Consider the following 23514-nt stretch of genomic DNA (forward strand, 5'->3'; position numbering starts at 1 on the left):
GTGATTTTTCAAGCTTTATCATAATCCCAAGATGTGTGCAGTTATCTGCAGTGTATTATCTGGCTACTACTAACTGATGCCTGGTCGAAGAGGTTATGAGCCAGTTGTCCACATACGGAAACACCTGAAATCATTGCTGCCTGAAGTGAGCTGTTACTACTGCCATGCATTTGAACACCCTTGGGGCTGTGGTGAGACCAAAGGGCAGTACACTGAATTGGTAATGACAGTCTCCCAGCCAGAAATGGGGAACTTTATGGAACGTTTGTTCATTTTTATATGGTAATAAACATCCTAAAGAGCTATTGAGCACATCCGACATCTTTCTTCAGAAAGGGAATAGACTGTACCATGACCATCCGTAACTTTGTTTGCTGAACAGATTTGTTCAGTGCACTGACATCCAAAAATGGGTCTCCAGTCCTGTGTTTTCTGGCACTAAAAAGAATCTTTAGTAGGTTCCGGATCCTTTCTGGCCTGGCGGGACTTGTTGGATGACTCTTCTCCAGCAGTTTTTGAACTTTTTGCACTGCTGAAACCTTCGGATTGGGTGGAATATTGGGGAATTTTTTGGAGTAGAGGGGATAGTGAGAAAAGGGACCTTATAGTGAAAGGTTAATGAAGCATAGACCCACTTCCCAAATCTGTCCATAGCCCGAAACCCCCTGCTGAGCAGATGAACTCTCCTTAGCAAGTTTCTTTTCAGTGGTGGTTGGTTGCTACACCTATGACATCCACAGCTAACCCTTTGGCCCAGAACTGCTTATCCTTGGGAGAAGACAGTATTTTATCAGGTATTTTAGGGATGGGCTTGATGGTGTCAGGAGCCTTCCATGCCAGCTGTGAAATCAAATGAATGAGTTCATCAGCAGCTGGAGTTGCCCAAGAGGTAGACGGGCAGGTAATGAAAGCCTGCAGATAAACAAATTCCTCAGGAAGAAGGGTTTTGAGACTTTAGGCCACCCCTCTGTTTAAAATTTCTAAGATGTCTCAAAATAAGACATCTTCAGAATGTGACCGTGGGGACCCTTCTTTCTCATTGGAATCTGTGTTCTTGGTAAATGATTCCTCAGGGGAATACAAGTGCTTCCTCTTGCACTTTTTTGAGGGACCTTCTTAGGGGGATATGTCTGGGGAGGTATTAGAAAATGACAGAACCTAGGCCTGTGAAACCTGAGACGTCAGCAACCACTGCCACAGTGGAGAAGCAGGACTAATAATAAAGATACAGGGGTATCTGTTCCAAGGGGGAAGGTGCTGAGTCAATGTGAGAGGGCCCACTCCATAGCCTTGAAGGCCAGACCTCAGAATAGAGAAGGGAGGCCGGAAGAGAGAGAGACTGCCTCTGGACGGGGATCACTACCAGATCTGAAGAACCGACCCTTGAGACAGAAGCCAGAGCCAAACTAACTCGAGCTGAAGCACCGAAACTAAGTCAAGACCTGCCCCTCAGAACCAACAGGGTAGCTACGGCTCCAGGTGGTCTCCAGTTATGAAGCCACCAAAGAGCTCAGGGTAACTACCATTTCTGAAGAAGTGAATAATTCTGGAGCCAGTACAGTTGGTGCTGGGAGATATGGAACAGATGACTAAGACCTCACAGGAGGTTAGATGAGGAGTAGTTAGTGGGGTAAAGGAAGTTTCAGTGCCATAACCAGAGGGGGTTGGAACCGAAAGGGGGCCTAAAACTCCTCTAGCCCATAAAATTTTATTTGCCAGCCTCCTCATGTTGAGTTCATAAAGCATTTTGGTGGAGCGGAAGGAGTAGATGGGTACGTGGGCCTCTGCAGAGACACCTCTGGGAGCTCTCCAGCAAAAAGGTCAACAGAAGGCGAATAAGCAGGTCTAGGTATTATGTCCTTAATCATGGAAGATGAAGCAGAAATGCTTTCCTGCACTGAAGGCTTCGAAGTCCTTGAGATAACAATAGGTGCTGGAGTAGTTGTTGGCACCAGTGTTTTACAGGCAGAAGTCTGCGCTTCTGTTGCCACTTTTGGAACAGAAGGTTTCCGTTTCTTTGCTTCTGGAACAGTTGGTGAGGTCGTAACAGAGATTCTCCTTTTCTTTCCTTTGTCCACAGAAGAGGATGACAAAGGCAAAGAGATGTCTGTTTTAGCTCTGTCCACAGAAAATAGGGCTTCACTAAATGCCGAGGGAAGCAGACCTTTCAAAATTAGCTTACTGCGCCTTTCAACAAGGGTTCGATGGCTAAACTCATGACAAATGGAGCAGTCTTCTTGTAAATGGAAGGGACCAAGACAATAGATGCAGAAAGAATGATAATCCAATGAAGGTATTTTATGGCCACACTGGCATTTTCTTTAAAGCCAGAGGGGCTCTTACCTCTGAGCCATGTCCACAAAGGATATAAGGCTAGAAGATGGCCAAGTACACTCACACTAAGTATATAGAAAGAACTGACAGAGAAGATTTATTTTTATTTTTTGAAAGAGAGAAGAAAAACCATCAACAATGACAGTCGGCAGAGTACACAAATGTGTATGGGAAACGGGTAAGACGACAAAGGGGAGAGACCATCAACGATAAGTGTAATGGAAAAATTTATCAGCTACTATACTATAAGATTACACCAAGTGTAAGGAAAAGATTTTGAAATAGCAGAAGAAACAGAAAAAAAAAATTAGCAAACTCGTTGAAATTTGAGAGCAATGGCAAACGTGACCATTTCAGAAAGCGGCAAACGACATGCGAGGTAATTGAGAGAGATGGACTGTGGGTAGAGGTGAAGCTTGAAAGTTTCTGGCTGGCACGAGCTTTAGTAACGGCAGAGTTAGTTCCGATACCAGTCAAGAATACATTGAAGATTGACATCAGATGATGCTTTTCTGTTGAAAACTCATTTCATTTAACATTTGTGTTTGATCAGTTTTGATGGTTTAATTTTAGGACTATACATGCTTTTTTTATTTTTAAGTTATCTGAACTGTATTTGCAGTCTGCTACATGTTTTGTAGGACTTCCAAGCATACCAATGGGGAAAAAGACAACACTTTGGAGTGGACTTGCCTCTTATCTGCAGCAGTGCAACCCTAGTTCAAACATTCTTTCCCCAAAAAACACGTACTTCAACTGTGCTACCCTGCTTCCACCCTTAATGGATTTAGTACTGCTAGGTTTAATGTCATAACATGGAACTGGAAATATCCAAGGACAAGTCTGATGAACAGATAATGAGTACAGAGAACAGGTATGAAACCAACACATTTAAAATATATTGCCAATCTCCATGACTAACAAAAATACTCAAGGAAAAGTATATAGCCATCATAACAGGTCTCACCTGGTCAGGTGGAAAGTTGTGCAACAGCTGACGAATATTATTGGAATACTGAGTTTGCCAGTGACTTCTGGCCCAAAACACACAGCCTTCCCAGCTCTTTGGTCGCTCTGTCACTAAGCTCCGATAAAGGGCTTCCAGTACCTCCAGCGGCTGACTGCCTGGCAGTTTCAGTGTTCTTTCCATAAATTTAGGATCCCTAAGAAATAGAAGAAAAAAAAATAATAGCTAAATTAGTCTAAGTACTGTTTCATCCATTTGACAGCAAATGATATTCACAAATCCAAGCAGAGAGGTACTCACCCGAGTCACAGACTCAAGAGCCACAACCTGTACTACTACAGCAATCTGCCAGGATAGTGACTAGGATTACTGCACTATACATGTTCAACTCCAACTTTAAGTGCTGTTAATGCTCTCAATACCCTGCCCATATTCTGCCAATAGGTTTCATTCCATAGCAGCCATTTTGAACTACTCATGAATAATCTTTATGCTAACTGCACGATAGAATATTATACAGAATTCTATACAATATAAATTACATAAAATGTACTGGAAAATTAACTTCTGTCTCCTGAACCGATTTTCTTTCAGAAATACACTTTTCAAACACTAAATATGAGGGACCTCAAATCTGTAGATGGCGAAAACTGAAATAGCTCTGGGTCATTCAGAAAACGTATGAAGCAGCATTTTCAGCACTTGCTCTTTAAAATGCGAACTCATAACATAGCCTGAAATGGGAAGGGTCTAATCTAGAAGAAATGCCCCTCCTGGTTGTGGACATTTTTCACTGCCATCCCAGCGCGGCAACTTTCTGTATTAGTTTGGGAATAATGGGAAATGGAGGGAATGCATAAAAAAGTCCCTGAGGCCAATCGTGGATTAGAGAGTCTCTGGGAGGGTATCCGGGAAGAGGGAGGAGAGAAAAGAAACTGTTGCACTTGCTGTTGAAGGGGGTGGTGAAAAGGTCGCAGCAAGGCTGACCCCATTTGTGGAAGATTTGGTCCGTCACCGTCTGAGAGGCCATTCGTGAGGCATGAGAATTGCTCTGCTCAGCATGTCCGCTATAACATTGGACTTCCCAGGGATGTGAGTCGCTATCATAAACCGCTGGGAAGAGATCGCCCATTGCCAGAGTCCCAGTGCTTCTCGACATAGGGGGTAGGACTTGGTTCTGCCCTGCTTGTTGATGTACCACACTACCGACATATTGCCGGTCTGAATTGCAATGGTCCCAGTGGGAAGAGTTCTGAAGAGTTTGCAACGCTAAAAGCACAGCTCTCATCTCCAAGACATTGATATGCAGATGGTACTCGTGGGGTTGCCATGTGCCTTGGACTGTTCTGCCCTGAAAGTGCCTCCCATCCGTGGGCACCGTGGCTACTGGAGGAGGAAGAACAAATGGTCTGCCCTGGGGTACTGATGGAGAAACAATCCACCAAGCAAGCTAGTCTTTGTATGTCTGTGTAATCATAATCATGTGAGACACGGGAAGTTGTAGAAATGACCATTGGGTGAAAAGCAACCACTGAAGAATCCTCATATGAAAATGAGCCAGGGGGACTAGTATGATCGCTGCTGCCATGAGGCCCAATGTCTTCAGGACGAATCTGGCCTGAATTTTCTTGCATCCTAATAACACCTGTACATGTCGGCGAATATCTAATACTCTGTGTAACGGAAGTCTCGCTGACATGTCTTTTGTACTTAAACTTGCGCCTATAAAGGTTATAGACCGACAAGGCGACAATGCAGACTTTTCGAAATTTATTGCGATACCTAGCTTGGAGCAAGTTTGGATGGTGTAGTTCCTGGCTCGTAGCAGCTGATGTCTGGTGGTAGCAGTAAGGAGCCAGTCGTCTAGATAGGGAAACACCTGGAATCCTTGCCGTCTCAGGTGAGAGGTGCCATACATTTGGTGAACACCCTGGGGGCTGTGGTGAGATCAAAGGGCAGAGCTCGGAACTGATAATGACTGGCTCCTAGCCGGAAGTGGAGGAATCTTCTGGAGCGCCTGTCCATTTTGATATGGTAGTATGCATCTTGAAGATCTATGGAGCACATCCAATTGTCCTGACCCAAAAAGGGTAGAATGCACTGAAGCGTGACCAGCCGGAACTTCGTTCTTTGTACAGACCTGTTTAGTCTGCTGAGATCCAAAATGGGTCTCCAGTCCCCTGTCTTTTTTGGTACCAAAAAGAACCTTGAGTAAATTCCGGATCCTTGCTGGTCAGCTGGGACACGTTGGATGGCTTTTTTTTGTAGCCGTTTTGAGATCTCTTGGACTGCTTGTTCCCTTAGACTGGGTGGAACATCTGGAAGGGATTGGTTTGACCTCAAGGGGGTATGAACGAAGGGAATTCTGTAACCTCTGGATATGACAGGCTGTACCCATCTGTCTTGAGTTATGTCTTGCCAGGCTTTTGGGTACAGTGATAATCTTCCCCCGACTGCCTCCGAAGGCGGGCAGCCGGGTAGCCCCTCAGGGATGCAGGAAGGGCTCGTCAGAGAAGGAATCTCTGCTGCCCTGATTTTGCGGGCCCCTTATGCCTCGAGGGCGGCATCTATTGTTGTTCCCTCCTCTGCCCCTGGAGGGAAACTCATGACATGCGTCAGGCACGACTCCCTAGGGTTTCCGGAACCACATTTTGCCACTTTTCTGACCTTTGGGGTATGGTCTAGAAGGAATGGAAAAACGGACTCCCACAGCAGAGAGTCTTGCCTTCCTGCTCACTTGGTAAGGGTATCCTTCACCTGTGGTCCAAAAAGAGCAGAACCATCAAAAGGGGTATTCGTTAAAGATGCCTTAAAGGGGTCTGCAAAGTTACATAACCGCATCCAAGTGTGCCTTCTCAAGGCCACACCTGTGCCTGCGGCTCTACTCGCCCCATCGGCCGCATAAGAAATGAGCCGCATGGAGGAGTTCAATAACGAGTAAAGAGTCGCCAGCTGGGGAGGTAATCTTATCCTGGGGCCCCTGCAGCTGATTGATCTTGAAGGGCATCTCCTATCTCCTTAAGGAGATCCATTTGAAGGCGTGTAAAATGGCACAAATAGTTCAGCGACCGCATGGAAAATGTCGCTGAGGAAAACATCCGCTTCCCGTATCTGTCCATCATCCTAGACTCCTTATTAGGGGGATGGACAGACGAAGAAGTCTCAGCCAACTCCTTTTTCGTGGCCGCTGCTACCACCATAGCATCAACAGGGACACCCTTTGTCAAAAATTGCTTGTCTTGTGGTGCTGTGATGAATTTCATGGGCTTTTGGGGAGTTGGTTCCACTGTGTCTGGGGCTGACCACGCCTTTCGAGCCACCACTGCCATCAGTGGATCGAAAGGCAGAGACACACAGGAGGTGAAGGGGCGAGAACCAAACGCGTCCAGATATACTGACTTATCCTCAGAAGGGTTAAGGGTAGTCCAGTTCCCCCTCTGCCTAAGCATCTCAAGGATGTCTGAGAAGGAGACATCTTCAGAGGGGGACCTCGGGGACCCTTCCGAATCCTCTAAGTCGGTATCCGAAGTGACAGACTCAGGGGAGTCAACATGCTTCCTCTTACATTTCCTCTTTCGAGGGGGCTCCTCTGAATGATCAGGGGAGGCCTCGGAAGAGGAGGACGCGCCCACTGGGGGGACCTGGAGCACTTGTTCTCCTCGCTTGGGGTCTGGAGGAGGGGCAGAGGCAGACGGAGGCACCATGGGGGGTGGAGCCGAAGAGGCTGATCGTGGGGCTGACTGAGGGGCCAGCACACTCCTCATGACCTCGAAGGCACCCCTTCCCGGCAGAGAAGGCGGATCAGACTCTGAAGAGACTGGAACCCTCCCCGGCACCGAAAGAGATGGCTCCGAGGCCGATGTAGGAGCAGAGCTCACCTGCGCCGAAGCCCCGAGAGGGAGAACGGGGTCGGACAAGGGTCCGATGCCACTCGCCCCCTCAGAACCGACGAGGGAGTCTCGGAGCCCAGATCCCTCCAAGGACAGCGCCATGGAAATGATCGGAGCCGAAGGAACCGAAAGGGTACGTATTGGCGCCGACGGTTCCACGATCCGAACCCCAACCAGCTTCGGCTCAAAACTCAAGGGGTGAATCAAAGGAGGAACTACGGTAGAGACGGGCAGAGCCGAACCCTGATGAGAGGGGCTGGATAGCATTTTAGCCAGGGCCTGCGATTTCAGAAGTCTGCTCACCACTCTCTCCAAGCCATGGTCAGACACACCGAACAAGAGTCCTGCAGGTGTAGGGTGCCCAAGCAGTAGACACAAGAAGTGTGACCATCTGTCAGACATTTTCTGACAGCATGAGTCACACTTCTTGAATCCCGATACCTTAGTATCTTTGGACATCCTGAAAAAAGAAAAATCACAGGAAAAAAAGGCCAACAGTAGGTAACAAGTATAAAGAACCGCACACACACAAAATCCCCCACAGTTACCACACCTTAACATGCACACACACTATAACTATTTTATATATATATATATATATATATATATATAAAACTAAAAAAAGTGAAGTACTACAACTAGTTCTACCTGAAAACACTACAAAAGGTATTTTAGAGAACAAGGGTTAGCCTCAAACAGCTACCTTGAAGAGAGAGAAAAAGAGAGGGGGGGGGGCTCTCTAACAGTAAAAACGAGTTTTCTAAGGGGATGGGATAGATCTAAAACTACACAGACAAAAAGTACTAAATTACTATAATAAGAACTAAATGTTAACTATTTATATGAAAAATGTTTATATAAAACCTATCAAAAGACAAAAATACGACCTGAGCCAGCAAAAGCAACCTCGTAGCAGAAGCGGCAAACGAGATCTGGGGATCTAGCGCCAGGCACTGTGGGATATGGGGAGGCCTCAAGCCAGTAAATAGCTCTCGAGCTTTAGAAGATGGACGAGTCGGAGCAGAGGATCGGCTCCGAACCCAAACAGCAAGAATGAAGGCAAGATAGACAACTTAACATTCTAAGTTGTCTGTGCACATCTAAGGAGTGCAGTATCCGTTCTCCTTTGCTCTGTGGTTTAGGAAAGAAGGTTTGCAAATGGATGGACTGATTAAGAGACACACTGTATACCACCTGGGGCATGAAGGAGGGACTGGTTCTGAGGAAAGGTAAAGGATTGATTAGGAAATTAGCCAGGCTGCTAGGTTCAGTGTTTGAAGCTGAGGGTGCAGAATCTGGTTCTCCTGCTGAGACAACAGGGTAGGAGTCTGAGGCAGGTTCCATGGGGTCAACAGTGACACTGCACAAGAGGGGGTAACAGTGTTGGCGTGGCCAGTCTGGTGCAATCAAAATCTTCCTTGGTTTGTCTTGTTTGACCTTTAGTAGTACTTTAGAGAACAGAGGCAGGGGAGGAAAGGCATAAACTGATAGGTGTTTCCAGCTGAAGGACAGAGCATCCACTTTCCATGCTTGTTTGTGGGGAGTCCTTGTGCAACATTTGTCCAACTGATAGCTCTGGGGAGAGGCAAACAGGTCTATATCTGGGATCCCCCATTTGCTTGTCAACATGTTGAAAATCCTTGTTTCCAGTCTCCACTCGTGTGGGTCCATGAGGTTCCTGCTTAGTCCGTCTGCCAGTGTATTTAGCTTTCCTGGCAGGAACTGAGCTTGTAGATGCACTTGGTAGCTCAAGGCTGTGTTCCACAATGCCATGGCTAGTCTGCAGAAGGGGTAAGAATGGGTACTTCCCTTGCTTATGTCCCACATAATAGTGGTGTCTGTCTTTACCATTAGCTGTCCTAGACGAAAATGGTCCTTGAAGGCTGTCAGAGCATTCTGTACAGCTAACATTTCTTTTTGATCGATATACAGGTGCATTTGACTTGGGTTCCATTTGCCCTGAATGCACTTCCCTGCCAGGTGAGCCCTCCATGCATAGTCTGATGCATCTGTTAGGGTTTGGGCAGCAGGGGGTAGTGTGAATGGTAGTCCCTTGTTTTGGTGGCAGGCATTTGCCCACCAAAGGGACTCTAGATGTAGGCAAGTTATGATAGGAATCATTGCTTCTCGATATTGAGAATGTTGACACCATAGGCTTTTTTAGATACCATTGTAGTTTCCTCATATACAGTCTTGCATATGGAATTAGAAGAATGCAGGAGGCCATGAACCCCAAGGCTTGAAGTTTTTGCCTTGCAGATAGCAAGGTTTTTGTGGCCACTTGTTTGAAGTAAGTTGTCAAATTAATTTGTTTCTCTGGCATGAGGAAAGCCATCTGGGAAGTTGTATTCAAGCTTGCTCCCAGGAATATAATTTGACAGGGTACCAGGGGTGATTTATTTTCATTTGTGGTGTACCCCAGACAAGTTAGCACCCTTTGTACAAAGGCCAGATGATTTAAAAGTATGTCCTGGCTTTCTGCCTGAATCAGACAATCACCCAGGTATGAGTATATTTGAATACTTCTTTGTCTGCAAAATGCAAATACTGGAACTAGGCACTTTGGCTTATCTACTGCGCCCAGGGTATTCACAAAGGGCAGTGCAGAGAACTGATAGTGCGTGTAGTCTGCTTTGAAGCGTAGGTATCTTCTGCAAGATTCCCTGATTGGGATGTGCACGTATGCTTCCTTTAAATTTAGTGTTGCCAACCAGACATCTTTGCCTAACATAGGAAGCAAATGGTGAAAAGCCAGCATCTTGAATTGTGGAATCACCAAAAAGGTGTTTAGAGTAGACAGGTCCAGGATAGGACACCATGAATGGTCTTTTCTGGGTACCAGGAAAAGTCTCGAGTAGAAACCTTGTCCCTTTTCCTCTGCTGGTACCAACTGAATAACCCCTATGCTTAAGACAGAGAGAGTACTTGCTTTTGGGCCTCTGCCCACTGATTTGGGGGTAGATCTGGCCAACTGCTTGGTGTTGGTAACATGTGAAAGTGAAATCTGTATCTTTGGGACACTATTTAAAACCCATTTGTCCTGGGTAATGAGTTCCCAGTTCTTTGCATGAAGAGCAATCTTTCTCCCCAAAGGGGCAGTCAGTTGAGAAGTGCTTGGAAGTTTTAAAAAGTCATTGAGACAGTTTACCATAGGGGGAGTTTTATTACTCCCAGATTTGGAAGTGGAGGCCCCCCAGTGCTTAGTCCTGTGCGTCCCCTGGGACTGAAGCCTGGGTGCTCTGCTGGATCTGGTTTGGACTGAAGGTCTGGAAGAGGCAGGAAAGGACCAATTCTTAGAAAGCCAATGCATACTAAATATATTGGAGGTTGTACTTGTAAAAAAATCTTTACAACAGTTTGCATAGATTTAGCTTTTTCCTCCATCTTTTTAACAACTTCTTCTGCCTTGTTGCCAAACAGTTGGTCCTGATTTAAGGGAGTATCCAGTAATTTAGCTTTAACATGATCTGGCAAGGATTGCTCCTTAAGCCAAGCATGCCTTCTAAGTACAGACCCAGTTACAGTAGCCCTGCAAGATGCCTCTATTGAATCAAAACCACACTGCATAGTATGTTTTCCAACTTGTTCAGTAGAATGCATTAAAATCCTGTAAATCCTTATTTTCAGCAGTAAGGAAACAACATAATTTTCTGTTTAAGCAATCCAATAATATGCTGCTGATACTTCAACATATGAAACTGGCAATTTAAAGCCCTAATGGCCAAAGTTGCAGAAGTGTATACCTTCTTACCCCATCTATCCAGCGCCCTGGAGTCTCTATCAGAGGGGGGTAGGATTTTTGGCAGTAGTAGCTTTAATGCCCTTGGGTCTCTGTGAAATGGTCTCAGGATCCGCAGTAGGATTTTTGAAAAAGAACTTGAGTGAGTCAGGAACCCTGTAATATCTATCAGGTTTTCTGGGAGCAGGAGGTACAGAGTCAGGGGCCAAGCTAGATTCAGAACTAGCATCAACAACAATGGCTAGTACAGGAGTTATGGCTAAAGAGTAAGAAATCCCCAAGCCTCTTTTGTAGAATCAGAGAAATCTTTCCCAACAAAAATGCTCCCTGAGAGTATGCAAGGTTTCACCAAAAGAGAAATCTTCTGGGGGGGGGGGGGGGGGTATGGCAGAGGGAATACAGTCCTCAGCATTAAAATCTTCACAAGTAGTCAAGGGTAAATCCTGGCCATCAGAGCAAAAGTACAGTTGTGTACCTAACATAAATGTAGATGTTCGAGTGTATTCACTGTTGCAGTCATTACACTTGGCTTATCCTGCTGGCAGGCTACCCCGCAGTCGGCCTGAATTCCAAAGTCCTGGTCCGGCGTCGGTTGTTGTCTCCTCTTCACTGACGTCAATGCGCCAGGGGTATACAAGATGCAGCCGACGGCATTTTCTTCAGTTTTTCTTGCCCCAGATGTCAGATGCCCCCAAAAGGGTAGGCTAAAAATAATGCTTATAGAAAAGCATGCACTAACATAAAACTTACCTTCATCTACAAGCAAATACACCACATAGGTTGTATAGACTAGAGAAGTACAGATAAGTCCCAGCAAAGAAAGGCTGATGGAGGGTGGGTAACCTGGACTGCAACAGTGAATACACACTAACATCTACATTTATGGTAGGTACACAACTGTACTATGTTCATAGTGTTTCACTGTTGCAGTCATTACACTTGGGTTGATTCACAAAGCTGAGGTTGGGTGTCTGCGTCTAAATATAATTAGGAGTGGCTATGAGGCCGTGCAGAACTGCAGTGGCAAAGCCTGCTCTGGATTTAGAGTAAAGATGTAAGTGGTAGTGCTTTGTAAACGTGTGCACTGAAGTCCAAGTTGCAACCTCCAAAATATCCTTAGTTGGTACTCCTCTGAGGAAGCCTGCTGAAGTGGCTGCTGCTCTGGCTGAGTGTGGCCTAATGCCCTTACAGGTTCATAGGTTCATACTAGGCTATCTGTCCTGGGGCAATTATAAGCCTAGCCCGATTCTGTATGGCTTACGCCACCCCTTGATTTGAGTATACTGTGCCCTTTTTAAGGTTTAGTTTACTGTGCCTCTGTCTAATAGTGACATGGGAGTAATCCCTGGGACAAACCTACGATCCCCCATCCACTTATCGAGATTCTTCTTGAAGAGATTCAGTGAGGTGCTCTGCCTCACATGAACTGGAATTCTATTCCAGAGTGAAGGGAGCCTCTGGGTTATGAACCTGTCCTCCCTCCAGCAAGTTCTATTTATTTCTGTGCTGAGGTTCAAGTCCCTCGAGCATGTGGCTCTAAGGGATTTAGATTTACTGAGGTGGAGCATGTCCATTAATTCTGGATTTGACATAGCTTTGTATGTCAGGCATAGATCGCCTCGAAGTAGGCGGTTTGCAACTGAGTAGAGCTGGAGTTTTTTTAACCGAGCAGCATATGGCATCTGTTTGAGACCCTTGATCCTCTTGGTGAGATACTTTTGGGGTCTTTCTAATTGCTGCAGGTGTCGGGTAAGGTACATCCCAAATGGGGCAGTGTATTCTATGATGGGCTTGATGAGGGATGAATAAAGGGGCACGATTACCTCTCGATCTAGATGTGAAACCCTTTGTGATGAGGTGGGCTATGTAGAAGGTCTTTCTAACCACTTTGGCAATGTGGTTTTCAAAGGAGAGATTGCTATCAACTTGGGTCCCCAGGTCCCTAATAACTTTCTCTGTACTTAATGGGTTTCCGCCTATGTGGTAATTTGTGGGCACATTGTTTTTGCCAAAGGGTACGACTATACATTTTTTGGCATTTAGCTTTAAACCATGGCGCTGGCACCAGTTATCTGTCTCTGTAAGACCTTTTTGAAGGATGTTTGTGTCAGCTGGAGAGTTGATTATGGCGCCCAGTTTGCAGTCGCTCTGAACTTGGTGAGCCATAGTCCTCCCACGTTTGCCTGTACCTCGGAAAAGTATATAGCGAACAAGAGTGGTCCCAGGACAGAACCCTGTGGGACACCACTTGTGACCGGTTTCGAGTCTGACATGGCTCCAACAACTCTCACTCTGTGGGTTCTGTCTTTGAGCCAGTTTGCGACCCATCTTGTGACATAGGGGTTTATATTTAAGCTGGATAGCTTATCTATGATGCCCGAGTGGGGTATTGTGTCAAATGCCTTTGCAAGGTCCAGATATAGGCTGTGTGTACTACCTTCCCTTCATCTTTGGCTTTGGTGACTGTTTCAAAGAAGTCAACCAGGTTCAAAAGGCAGGATCTGCCCTTGACAAAGCCGAACTGGGTAGGATCTAGTGTCTGTAGGTCCCCAATGTCGGTTTATGAGCTCCATGATGATCCTCTCCATAGCTTTGCAGATTATGCTAGTCAGGCTTATGGGGCGATAGTTTCCAGGGTCCTTAGAGGCTCCACCTTCGTGGAGTGGGACCACTGTTGCTGTACGCCATTCTGTGGGCACATATTCTGTAGTGAAGCTGAGATTGTATAGCTGTTTTGAGAGATTAATTCCTCTTGTAGTTCATGTAGGACGCAACCTGGGACGACATCTGGTCCCATGGAAGCAGTTTTTGCTTTGGAGAGGGCAGCCTTCACCTGAGCATCTGAGATGTTTGGGAGGCAGCCCTCTGCCGGGATAGATACTTGCTCTTTTGGGGGGGAGGGGGTGCTCTTTTGGGGGGGGGGGAGGGGGACTGGTTTTAGGCACTGGTTTGCCATGTTGTGAATAGCAGAAATGAATGCAGTGGCCTATCCATTTTGAAAGTCTGCTTTGAGATGGCCTTTCCTTGTGATCCTGCAGCATATGCCACTAGAAGTTGCTCAGTCTTTCTGAAAGCTTTAGTTTAGTCCAAGTAGAGGCGTAGCTGTCTGTGTATGTCCAAAGAATGCAGAAGTCTCTCCCCTTTATTCTGTGGATTTGGATAAAAAGTGGGCAAATGAATGGTTTGATTAAGAGCCACAATGGACACTACCTTAGGCATAAATGTTGGGTTCATCCTTAGAGAAACCCTGTCCGGATGGAAAATAATAAAAGGTTCCACAGCCATTAATGCCTGTAACTCAGACTCTTCTTGCTGAAGTAATTGCTAGGAGCAGAGCTATTTTTCCATGAAAAGAATTTTATCTCGGCTGTGTTGACTGGCTCAAAAGGAGGCAGTGTGAGTTTTTCCAAAACAAAATAAAGGTCCCATGTAGGTATCGGTTGTCTCCTTGGAGGTCTTATGTTTTTGGCCCCTCTGAGGTACTGCCTTAACAGTGGATGTGAAAAAATAGGTGGTTCCGTATTGTAATGAGCTGAAATGGCAGAGGCATGGATCTTAATTGATGAGAAGGATAGGCATTTGTCCAGCATCTCAGTTAGGTATTGTAGAATCTGAGGAATATTTGGAACAAGCGTGTCAAATCCTTGTGTCTGGTTCCAAGCACAGAATTTTTTTCCATTTTTCTGCATAAGATTTTCTGGTGCTGGGCCTCCTGGCCTCCAAAATACATCCATAACTGCTTTAGAAAGAGGTGTGCTTTGAGTGTTTATATTATCCGCCATGCAGCCAGATTTAAGGTTCTGAGTTGGCTGTGCAGGATCTGATTATTTTGTTGGGTCAGTAGATGAGGAATTTGAGGTAAGGTCCAGGCTGGGCATCAAGACAAGCTCTTTAGGATTGGATACCAGTGCTGGCGTGGCCAGTCTGGAGCAATCAGTATCAGTTTTGGCTTCTCTTGTCTGACCTTTAGGAGTACCCTGGGGAGGAGAGGCAGAGGAGGAAAGGCATATACTGTAAGGGTTTTCCAGCTGAATGATAGAGCATTCACCTTCCATGCTTGTTTGTGATAAGTCCTTGTGAAAAATCTCTGTAGTTGGTAGTTGTGTGGGGAGGCAAATAGATCTATGTCCGGGCATCCCCATTGCCTTGTTATCATGCTGAAGACTTCTGGATCTAGTTTCCACTCGTGAGGGTCCATGAGGTTTCTGCTTAGTTTGTCTGCCAAAAGTATTTGTCTTTCCTGGCAGGAATTGTGCTTGCAGGTGAACTTGATAAGTCAATGCTGTGCTCCACAAAGTCATGGCTTGTCTGGAGAGGGGGTAGGAATGTGTGCCCCCTTGCTTATGTATCACATGATTGTAGTATTGTCCGTCTTTAACAACAGTTGTCCTGGATGGAGTAGGTCCTTGAAGGCTGTCAGGGCATTCTGTATGGCTAGCATCTCTTTTTGATTGATATGAAGATGCATTTGGCTTGCGGGCCACATGCCCGGAATACATTTTCCTGTCATGTGGGCCCCCCAGGCATAATCCGATGCATCTGTTAGTGTCTGCCTGGCTGTGGGTAAAGTGAATGGCTGTCCCTTGTTGTGGTGACAGGCCAGTGCCCACCATCGAAACTCCTGTTGCAGGCAGGGAATGAGGGTAATTAATGTTTCCAGGTTGTGGCAATGTTGAGTCCAAACACTTTTTAGGTACCATTGTAGCTTCCTCATATGCAGTCTTGCATATGGAATTAGCAGAATGTAGGATGCCATGAAGCCCAAAGCCTGCAGAATTTTTCTTGCAGGTAACTGGGTCTTTGTTGCCATCTTTTCGAAGTAAGAAGTCAGTTACCTTTGTTTGTCTGGCGTGAGATAAGCCATCTGGGCAGTTGTATTTAAGCTTGCACCCAGGAATATCTCTTGAGAGGGTACTAGTTTTGATTTATTTTTGTTTGTGTACCCTAGGCAAATTAGTAATCTTTTTACAAACGCCAGATGCTTCAGTAGAATGTCTTTGCTCTCTGCTTGAATAAGGCAGTCGTCCAAGTAGGGCTATATTTGAATTCCTCTGTCTGTAAAATGCAATTGCTAGCGCCAGGCATTTTGTGAAGACCCTGGGCGCAGTAGATAAGCCAAAGGGCAGTGCACAAAATTGGTAGTGCATTGAGTCAGCTATGAATCTGAGGTATCTTCTGCACGTTTGTCTGATTGGGACATGCAGGTATGCCTCTCTGGAGGTCCAGAGGTACTAGCCAAGCCTTCTTACCCAGCATGGGCAGAAGCTGCTGTAGTGTCAACATCTTGAATTTTGGAATGTCCAGAAAAGTGTTGAGAATAGACAGGTCCAGTATTGGTCTCCAAGCTTTGTCCTTTCTGGGTACCAAGAAAAGTCAAGTAAAATCCTTGTCCCTGCTGTTGCTGTGGTACTGGCTGAATAGCCCTCATGTCCAAGAGAGATGAGATTTGCTTTTGTGCCTCTGCCCGTTGACTGTGTGTCAGGTCTGGCATACCTTTTGTCTTTGGAAGAGTGTGAAAGTGGAACCTGTAGCCCTGAGAAACTATATTCAAGACCCATTTGTCCTGGGTGATCATGTGCCAATTTTGTGAAAAAAGTGCTAGCTTTCCCCCTAAGGGTGCTGCCAAAAGAAGTGCTCGGCCTTGGCAGTGGAAAGTCATAGGGACTGTTTCCTATATGGCTGTGACTTGTCTTCGCTTTTGGAGTTGAGCGCCCCATTGTTTAGGCCTGTATGAGCCTTGGGGCTGAGATCTGCCTCTAGGGCGTCTGTATCTGCCTCTCTGTGGCCTGTCTGACACAGGAAAGGACCAATTCTTAGAAGGCCAGTTCCTGCTAAATCTAGGTGGCTGAACCTGTAAAAAAATCCTTTACTGTCTGCATAGATTTCGCTTTATCCTCCATTTTCTTTAACACCTCTTCTGCCTTAACACCAAACATGCAGTAATGGAGCATCCAATAATTTTGCTTTAACATGATCAGGCAAATTCTGTTCCTTTAACCAAGCATGCCTTCGAATGACAGAGCCTGTAACTGTGGCCCTGCAAGAGGCCTCCAGTGGAATCAAAACCACATTGCAAAGTATGCTTTCCCACTTGTTCAGCTGCATGCAATAAATCCTGCATTTCCTTGTTTTCAGCACATTCAGAATTTGTCAACATTTTCTGTTTTAACAGTGACATTAAGTATTGCTGATATTTAAGCATATGAAACTGACAATTTAAAGCCCTTACAGCCAAGGTAGCAGAAGTGTAAACTTTTTTCCACCCATCTGTCCAGTGCTCTAGAATCTCTATCAGAGGGGACAGGGTTTTTTGCAGTGGAAGCCTTGACCCCTTTGGGACCCTGAGATATAGTTTCTGGGTCAGCAGCAGGGTTTTTATATAGAAATTGATGTGAATCTGGAACCCTATAGTGCCTGTCTGGCTTAACGGGTGCAGGAGGTAAGGAGACAGGCCGGATTCTGAAAATACATCTATAATGTCTAGTACAGGTGGAATAGCAAGAGGTCTGTGCTGAGGAAGTAAAAAAATCTCTGAGCCTTTTCTTAGATTCTGAGTAATCTTTGCACTACCAGTGAAAATGCTCCCTCATGGTATATGCAGGGTTTCCCCAAAAGAATAGTCCTCAAGAGGAGAAGCTGAAGGGATAGATTCTTCAGCATCAGAATCCTCATAGGGAGGAAGAGAGTATCCCTGTTCTGAAGAATCATATTCAGTGTCTTGCCTACGCCTCTTATCAGGAGGGGGATGGGAATCCCTGATCAAAGTAATTAGGTCTTCGGCCATTTTGAGCATATGTTTCTTAGGCATGGAAGTCTGTCCAGGAGAATGCCGTACTTGTTTCTTTGTCTTTAAAGCTGATTTGGTCTTTGCCTTGGAAGCTGAAGTTGGCTTGATGTATAACTGTATGGTCTGAAAACACCCTCAGAAGCGGATGCCTGCTCAGCGGCTCCGGACCCATCTGAGGGAAAAGTTTCCGAAGGTCCAACACCTTGAGTATCCAGAGGCCTAGTTGTCTCCACGTGGGAGTCTGAAGCGGCCTGTGGCTCTGAGGTAGCGGGTGTCAGGGGCTGCGAAAGTGCCTCACTGAGAACCGGCGACTGGCCTAGTGGAGGCTTTGTCGGTTTTGGACCTCGGATGCCTGTCCTTTTCTTTTTTCCTTGCGCTTTTTATGAACTCCTGTCATCTGCTGTTCTGACGGCATTATAAAATTAAACCTTCAGCGAAAGTAATGAAATGCAAATTCGTACCGACGCTTAATAGTGAGCTTGTTAAATCTAGCACAAAACCGACAACTAGCAACGTCGTGGTCAGGGCCTAGGCAAGGAATACAGTAAGAATGAAAATCCTTATGAGGTATTTGCTTCCCACAAGAAATACAATTAACTTTTTCTGACATTGGTCTGGAGCAAGAAAAAAGTTTCTCCAATGGGGTACTTAGCTTTATTAAAGACGTCGGATCTGAAATTCGATTTCGAAAATCTCAGGAGTCGGCCGACCGGCACTTGCGAACTGCTTTTGCTTCGGGCACCACACGGCTAGAAAGACTGAATAAAATGGCGTCGGCTGCATCTTATATACACCTGGCGCACTGACATCAGGGAAGAGGCGACAGCAACAGATGCCGGACCAGGACTTTGAAATTCAGGCCGACTGCAGGTAGCCTGCCAGCAGGATAACCCAAGTGTAATGACTGCAACAGTGAAACACGAACATCAGAAATTTCAGAATCCTGGTCGGAAGTACCATAAGGAAAGTCAGTCCTAGGTCACGTAGAAGGGGAAGGTTGGCTTCCCCTGATTAAAGTAATAAGGTCTTCAGCCATTCTTATTTGTTTTTTTTAGGCATAGAGGCCTGACCATGCGGTTTGGGCATCAGTTTTCTAGGCATTGTTCGAGTTTTTGGCCTTGAAGAAGATGATGGCATTGGTTTAATATGCAAGTCAGTAGGCCTGAATACACCCTCAGAAGCTGGTGCCTGCACAATGGCTCCAGACCCATCAAAGATAGAGACATCCGCAGATTCCACAGTTGAAGCATCTCATGGCATACCGGACTCTGAATGGGTCTCAGTAGAGGCCTGCGAATCTGAAGTAGCAGTTATCAGGGGCTGCAAAAGCGCCTCACTGAGTACCGGCGAACTGGCCTAGGAGGTGTGTCATCGGCAGCTTTGGACCTAGGCGGCCTGTCTCAGTGTTTATCTTTGCGTTTTTCGAAACGTTGGTAGTCAGTTGGCTTACTGAAGACATCAGGATAATTGAACCAAGCACCAAAATATTTAGAAGCAAAAATATACCGATGACGTATTTTTCAAGGTTTAAATAAGGCACAAAACCGACAGCTAGGTACGTCGTTGGTCAGGGCCTAAGCAAGGAATACAGTACGAAAGAAAATCTTTATGAGGTATTTGCTTTCCACACGAAATGCAATTTACTTTTACTGACATCAGTTTACAGCAAGAAAAAGCTTCCCCGACGGGGTACTTAGCTTTTAGTTGAATACTTAGGTTCTGAAACTCGAAAACAAAATTTTCAGGAGTCGGCCGACCAGCACTTGCAATATGCTTTGTGCACTTTGTTAATCAGGCCGACTGAGGGCTACTGCAAGCAGATAACCCAAATGTGATGACTGCAACAGTGAAACGCGAAGAACATCTTTTTTATCACTGCTGTTGCTTACATCGAAGGAACTCACTGTACAGGGTGAAAAAATCTTGAAAAATTCTAAACAGTCTCCAAAGGGAATATTTAAAACAAAAACTTCAGATGGAATGTCAGTTTAAGGAAGCAATATTCCCTTCCAAAGGAAGCTGAAGGCATCTACTCTCCAGGCTAGTGGAGTGTGATTCCTGGTGCAGAATTTTTGTCTGTTCTGGGGGGAGGCAAACAGATCCACTTGAGGTGTGCCCCACTGGTGGATGATGTCTAAGAAGGTTTCTCTGTGCAACATCCATTCGCGTTGTTGAGAGGATTTTCTGCTGAGCAAGTCTGTTTTCCTGAGAGGGGATGTAAGAGGACTGCAAGAAGAGATTTTGGTTGGCTGCCAGATCCCAGATTTGTAGGGTTATCCGGCATAAATGGTATGCCTTTGTACCCCCTTGTTTGTTGAGGTACCACATGACAGTTGTGTTGTCTGTCACAATGTGGATCAGCCCTGGTTGCAAGACGGGAAGGAAAGCTTTTACACCCAGCAAGACAGCAGTAATTTCTCTGACATTGATGCGTTGCTTTAGCAGGGGAGGGGTCCAACACTGTTGTACCGTGAAGTTTTGTAACGTTTCACCCCACACCCTAGGTCTGATACATTTGTGTGCATGGATTGAGTGGTGGTGGGGAGTTGCAGAGGAATGTCCTTGTTCTACAAGATTTGTTGAATCTACCACTTTAACTCTGATTTTAAGCAGGGCAGAAGGGGAATAAGTTTGTCTAATGGACGTTGGCTCTGAGACCACACATTCTTTAGCTACCACTGGAATTTTCTCATGTGCATCCTGGCTAATGGGATCATGGGAACAGTAGCCGACATGAGACCTAGGACTTGCAGAAATCGTCCTGCAAATAGATGAGATTCTGAAAGTAGGCTTTGAAAATGGGTAGAAAGACACTGCACTTTGTCAGAGAGGAGACAGGATCTCATCAGGTCTGTTCTGATCCTGAAGTCTAGGAAAATGTTGTCCTGTTGAGGAAGAACAGAGGATTTCTGAAGGTTTAGGGTGAATCCAAATTTGTGAAGGAGATGCATGGTGAACTTGAGATGGGTTTGTAGGGTGGACTCTGATTCTGCCAGAATGAGAATGTCATCCAGGTAAGGTTAGATTTGGACTCCCTTGGTTCTGCAATAGGCAATGGCTGGGGGCAAGCACTTTGTAAAGACTCTGGGAGCCATACACAAGCCAAAGAGCAAGGCTGTAAACTGAAAGTGTGAAATGTGGCCAGTGAAACGCAGAAACTTCCTGTGGGAGGGCCAGATAGGGATGTGTAGATAAGCATCCTTTAGGTCCAGAGTGAGCATGAAGGCTTGGGAGGGGATGAGGGATAGGAGAGTTTGAAGGGAGAACATCCGGAAGGAGGGAACCTTTAGGAGTAGGTTCAGATAGGATAAGTCCAGAATTGTCCACCAAGGGCCATCCTTTTTGGGAACCAAGAAAAGATGGGAATAGAAGCATTGTCCTTCCTGTCCTGAGGGAACTGGTTCTATAGTTCATAGAGTCAGGAGTTCTTTCAAAATGAGAGGGTATAGATGAAGCTGATTTTTTTGAGGGAAAGGAATTATCTTTGGTTTTTCCTTCAGGATAGAAAATATCCTTTTTGGATGATGGAAAGAACCCAAAGATTTGAGGTGATGGTTTTCCAGAAGGGAAGGTAGTGGGTAATGTGGGCAGACAGAGTTGAGCAAGAGTCATGCTGATGAGGAGCCCCCTCTGTCTGGAAAGGGCTGTTTGGCTGGGGGCTGACAGTTGGGGGGTCTGGAGTAAGGATGTCTCCTGGATCCCCTATCGGGCTTAGATGGAGTAAGGCTGTCTCCTGGATCACCTACCTGGCCTAGAGGAGGAAGGGTGTGACGCTGAGGGAGTCCTTCTGACAAAGGATGTTTTTTGCTGGACAGTTCCTGTAATATTTAGGGAAGGGGGACACCAGCAGATGCTCAATGTCCTGCAGCTCTTTGCTTTCTTCCTCTAAGTTTTTAAAAAGTTCTGCTGAATTTTTCCCAAATAAAAGATTGTGGTCCAGTGGAGCATCCATGACTTTGGATTTAAAATCCTCTGGTAGAGGTTGTAGGTGAAGCCAGAAGTATCTGCGCAAAGCAGCAGCAACAGACAGGAAAGATGTATAAAATCTTACCATAACCACAGATGTCCTCTTGCATGTTGCAGTATTCTACTTGTGGGTTTACCCTTCTTCCTCTCCAGTTCGTGTGGCCAGGTTTCTAAAGATTTTCAGTCACTCTTGGTTTGGATGTCTGACAAGGCTACTAGAACGTGGGCCATAAGAGTGATGTCTGCACACACTAGCCCTGAGTCGGAGCCAGTCCTGAAGGGCACAGGTTGCCCATTATCACCCAAGAGAGCAAGTGCAATCCTACGAAAGGGGAGGTGGACATGGAAGAGAAGGACATCTATGGTTATAGCAAGATTTTACACAACTTTCCTATGTCCTTCTATTCCTATGTTGCAGTATTCTACTTGTGGGTGAGTACCAAAGCTCACTGAAGCATGGGAGGTGGTCTAGCAGCAGTTTCCAGGAAACCATGAAGGATAGCCAGGGCAAACCTTGCCCTAGCCCTTGAGATATGGTCCAGTTTGTAGTGTTAGGTGAAATTGTGAACAGAGGACCAAGTGGCTGCCTCCAGAACAGAGTTTGTGTCTAATCCTTTAAAGGTGACTCCAGACGAAGCCATAACTCTGGTGGAATGGTCTTTGACAGTGCCCTGCAAGGTCTTACCACGGTGTAAATAACAGAAGGAAATGGCCCGAGAGATCCAGGCCGAAACAGTTCGTTTGTTCACACGTTCCCCCAGGGCCCTGGCGTGAAAGGAGACAAACAGACTGTCTGATCTCCTAAATGGTTTGGTTTTGTGTAAATAAAACCTAAGTTTTCTACGGACGTCAAGGGAATGAAGTACCACATCACTGTAGGTTAGGAAAGAAGGTAGGCAGGTGCATAAGCCTGGTTGAAGGATAAGTCATTCACTACTTTGGGAACAGATGGGTTTGTCCTAAAGGTCACCCTGTCCATGTGGAAAATGAGGAAGGGTGGACTAGCCATAAGAGCTTGTAGTTCGGATAACCTTCTGGTAGAAGTTAGAGCTACCAGCAAAACAGTTTTCCATGTGCAGAATTTTAAGGGTGCCTTGTCTGCTGGTTCAAAAGGAGACAGGCTAAGTTTCTCTAGGCATAGTTCAATCCCAAGGATGGGGGGGTGGGAGTTCTTGGAGGCCTCATGTGCAGGACCCCTAATGAGAAAAAGTTTGGCGGTAAGCCTGGAGGTAAGGGGTGGATCCATGGGGAGGCAGGCAGAGATGGCAGACAGGTGTGCCTTCAAGGAGCAAGACAAACCTGCCTGCATAAGCTCCTACAGGTACGACAGGATTAGAGGTACATCGCTTTTCAGCGGATTCAACCGTCTTGTGACACTAGATGGAAAACCTTTTCCATTCTAGTGTTAGGTTTCCTGGCCTCCTGCAGGACAGTGAGCACATCCTTGTTAGGTGTTGGAAGGGAATCACAACCCTATCTGCCATAGTGTGAGGTGAAGGGATTGCCACCCTGGGTGTATCTGGGTCCCCTTTTCCTGTTTGATTAGGTCCACTGAGAGAGGTTAACTTGTGGTGTCTGCCCTTGGACGGGTGCAAGAGAAAGGGGAACCAATGCTGTTTTTGCCAGTAGGGAGTCACCAACAAGATTTTGGGTGAATTCTGCTGAATCTTCAGCAGGACCCTTTGAGCGGGAAGGGGGGAAATGCATACAGGAATTTCCCCTTCCATGTTACTGAGAAGGCATCTGTTGCTAGTGCCTTGGGGTCTGGTGTCTTAGTGCAATACCCAGGAAGCTGGCTGTTTTATGGAGGTGGCGGAAAGTACAGTTTTGT

General features: G+C 45.9%; 1 protein-coding gene across 1 annotated transcript in view; it reads right to left on the reverse strand.

Moving 5' to 3' along the window:
* UBA1 (ubiquitin like modifier activating enzyme 1) overlaps positions 1–23514 on the reverse strand; it is a 2903587-nt gene that overhangs the window by 654719 nt on the left and 2225354 nt on the right. Inside the window, exon 27 of the mRNA XM_044080725.1 lies at positions 3302–3497. Within this exon, the coding sequence (XP_043936660.1) occupies positions 3302–3497 (196 nt within the window). The remainder of the gene's footprint in view (positions 1–3301; positions 3498–23514) is intronic.

Source organism: Protopterus annectens, chromosome 8.part0 (assembly GCF_019279795.1).
Source record: "Protopterus annectens isolate FY-2018-M chromosome 8.part0, PAN1.0, whole genome shotgun sequence".
NCBI classification, from domain to species: Eukaryota; Metazoa; Chordata; order Ceratodontiformes; family Protopteridae; genus Protopterus; species Protopterus annectens.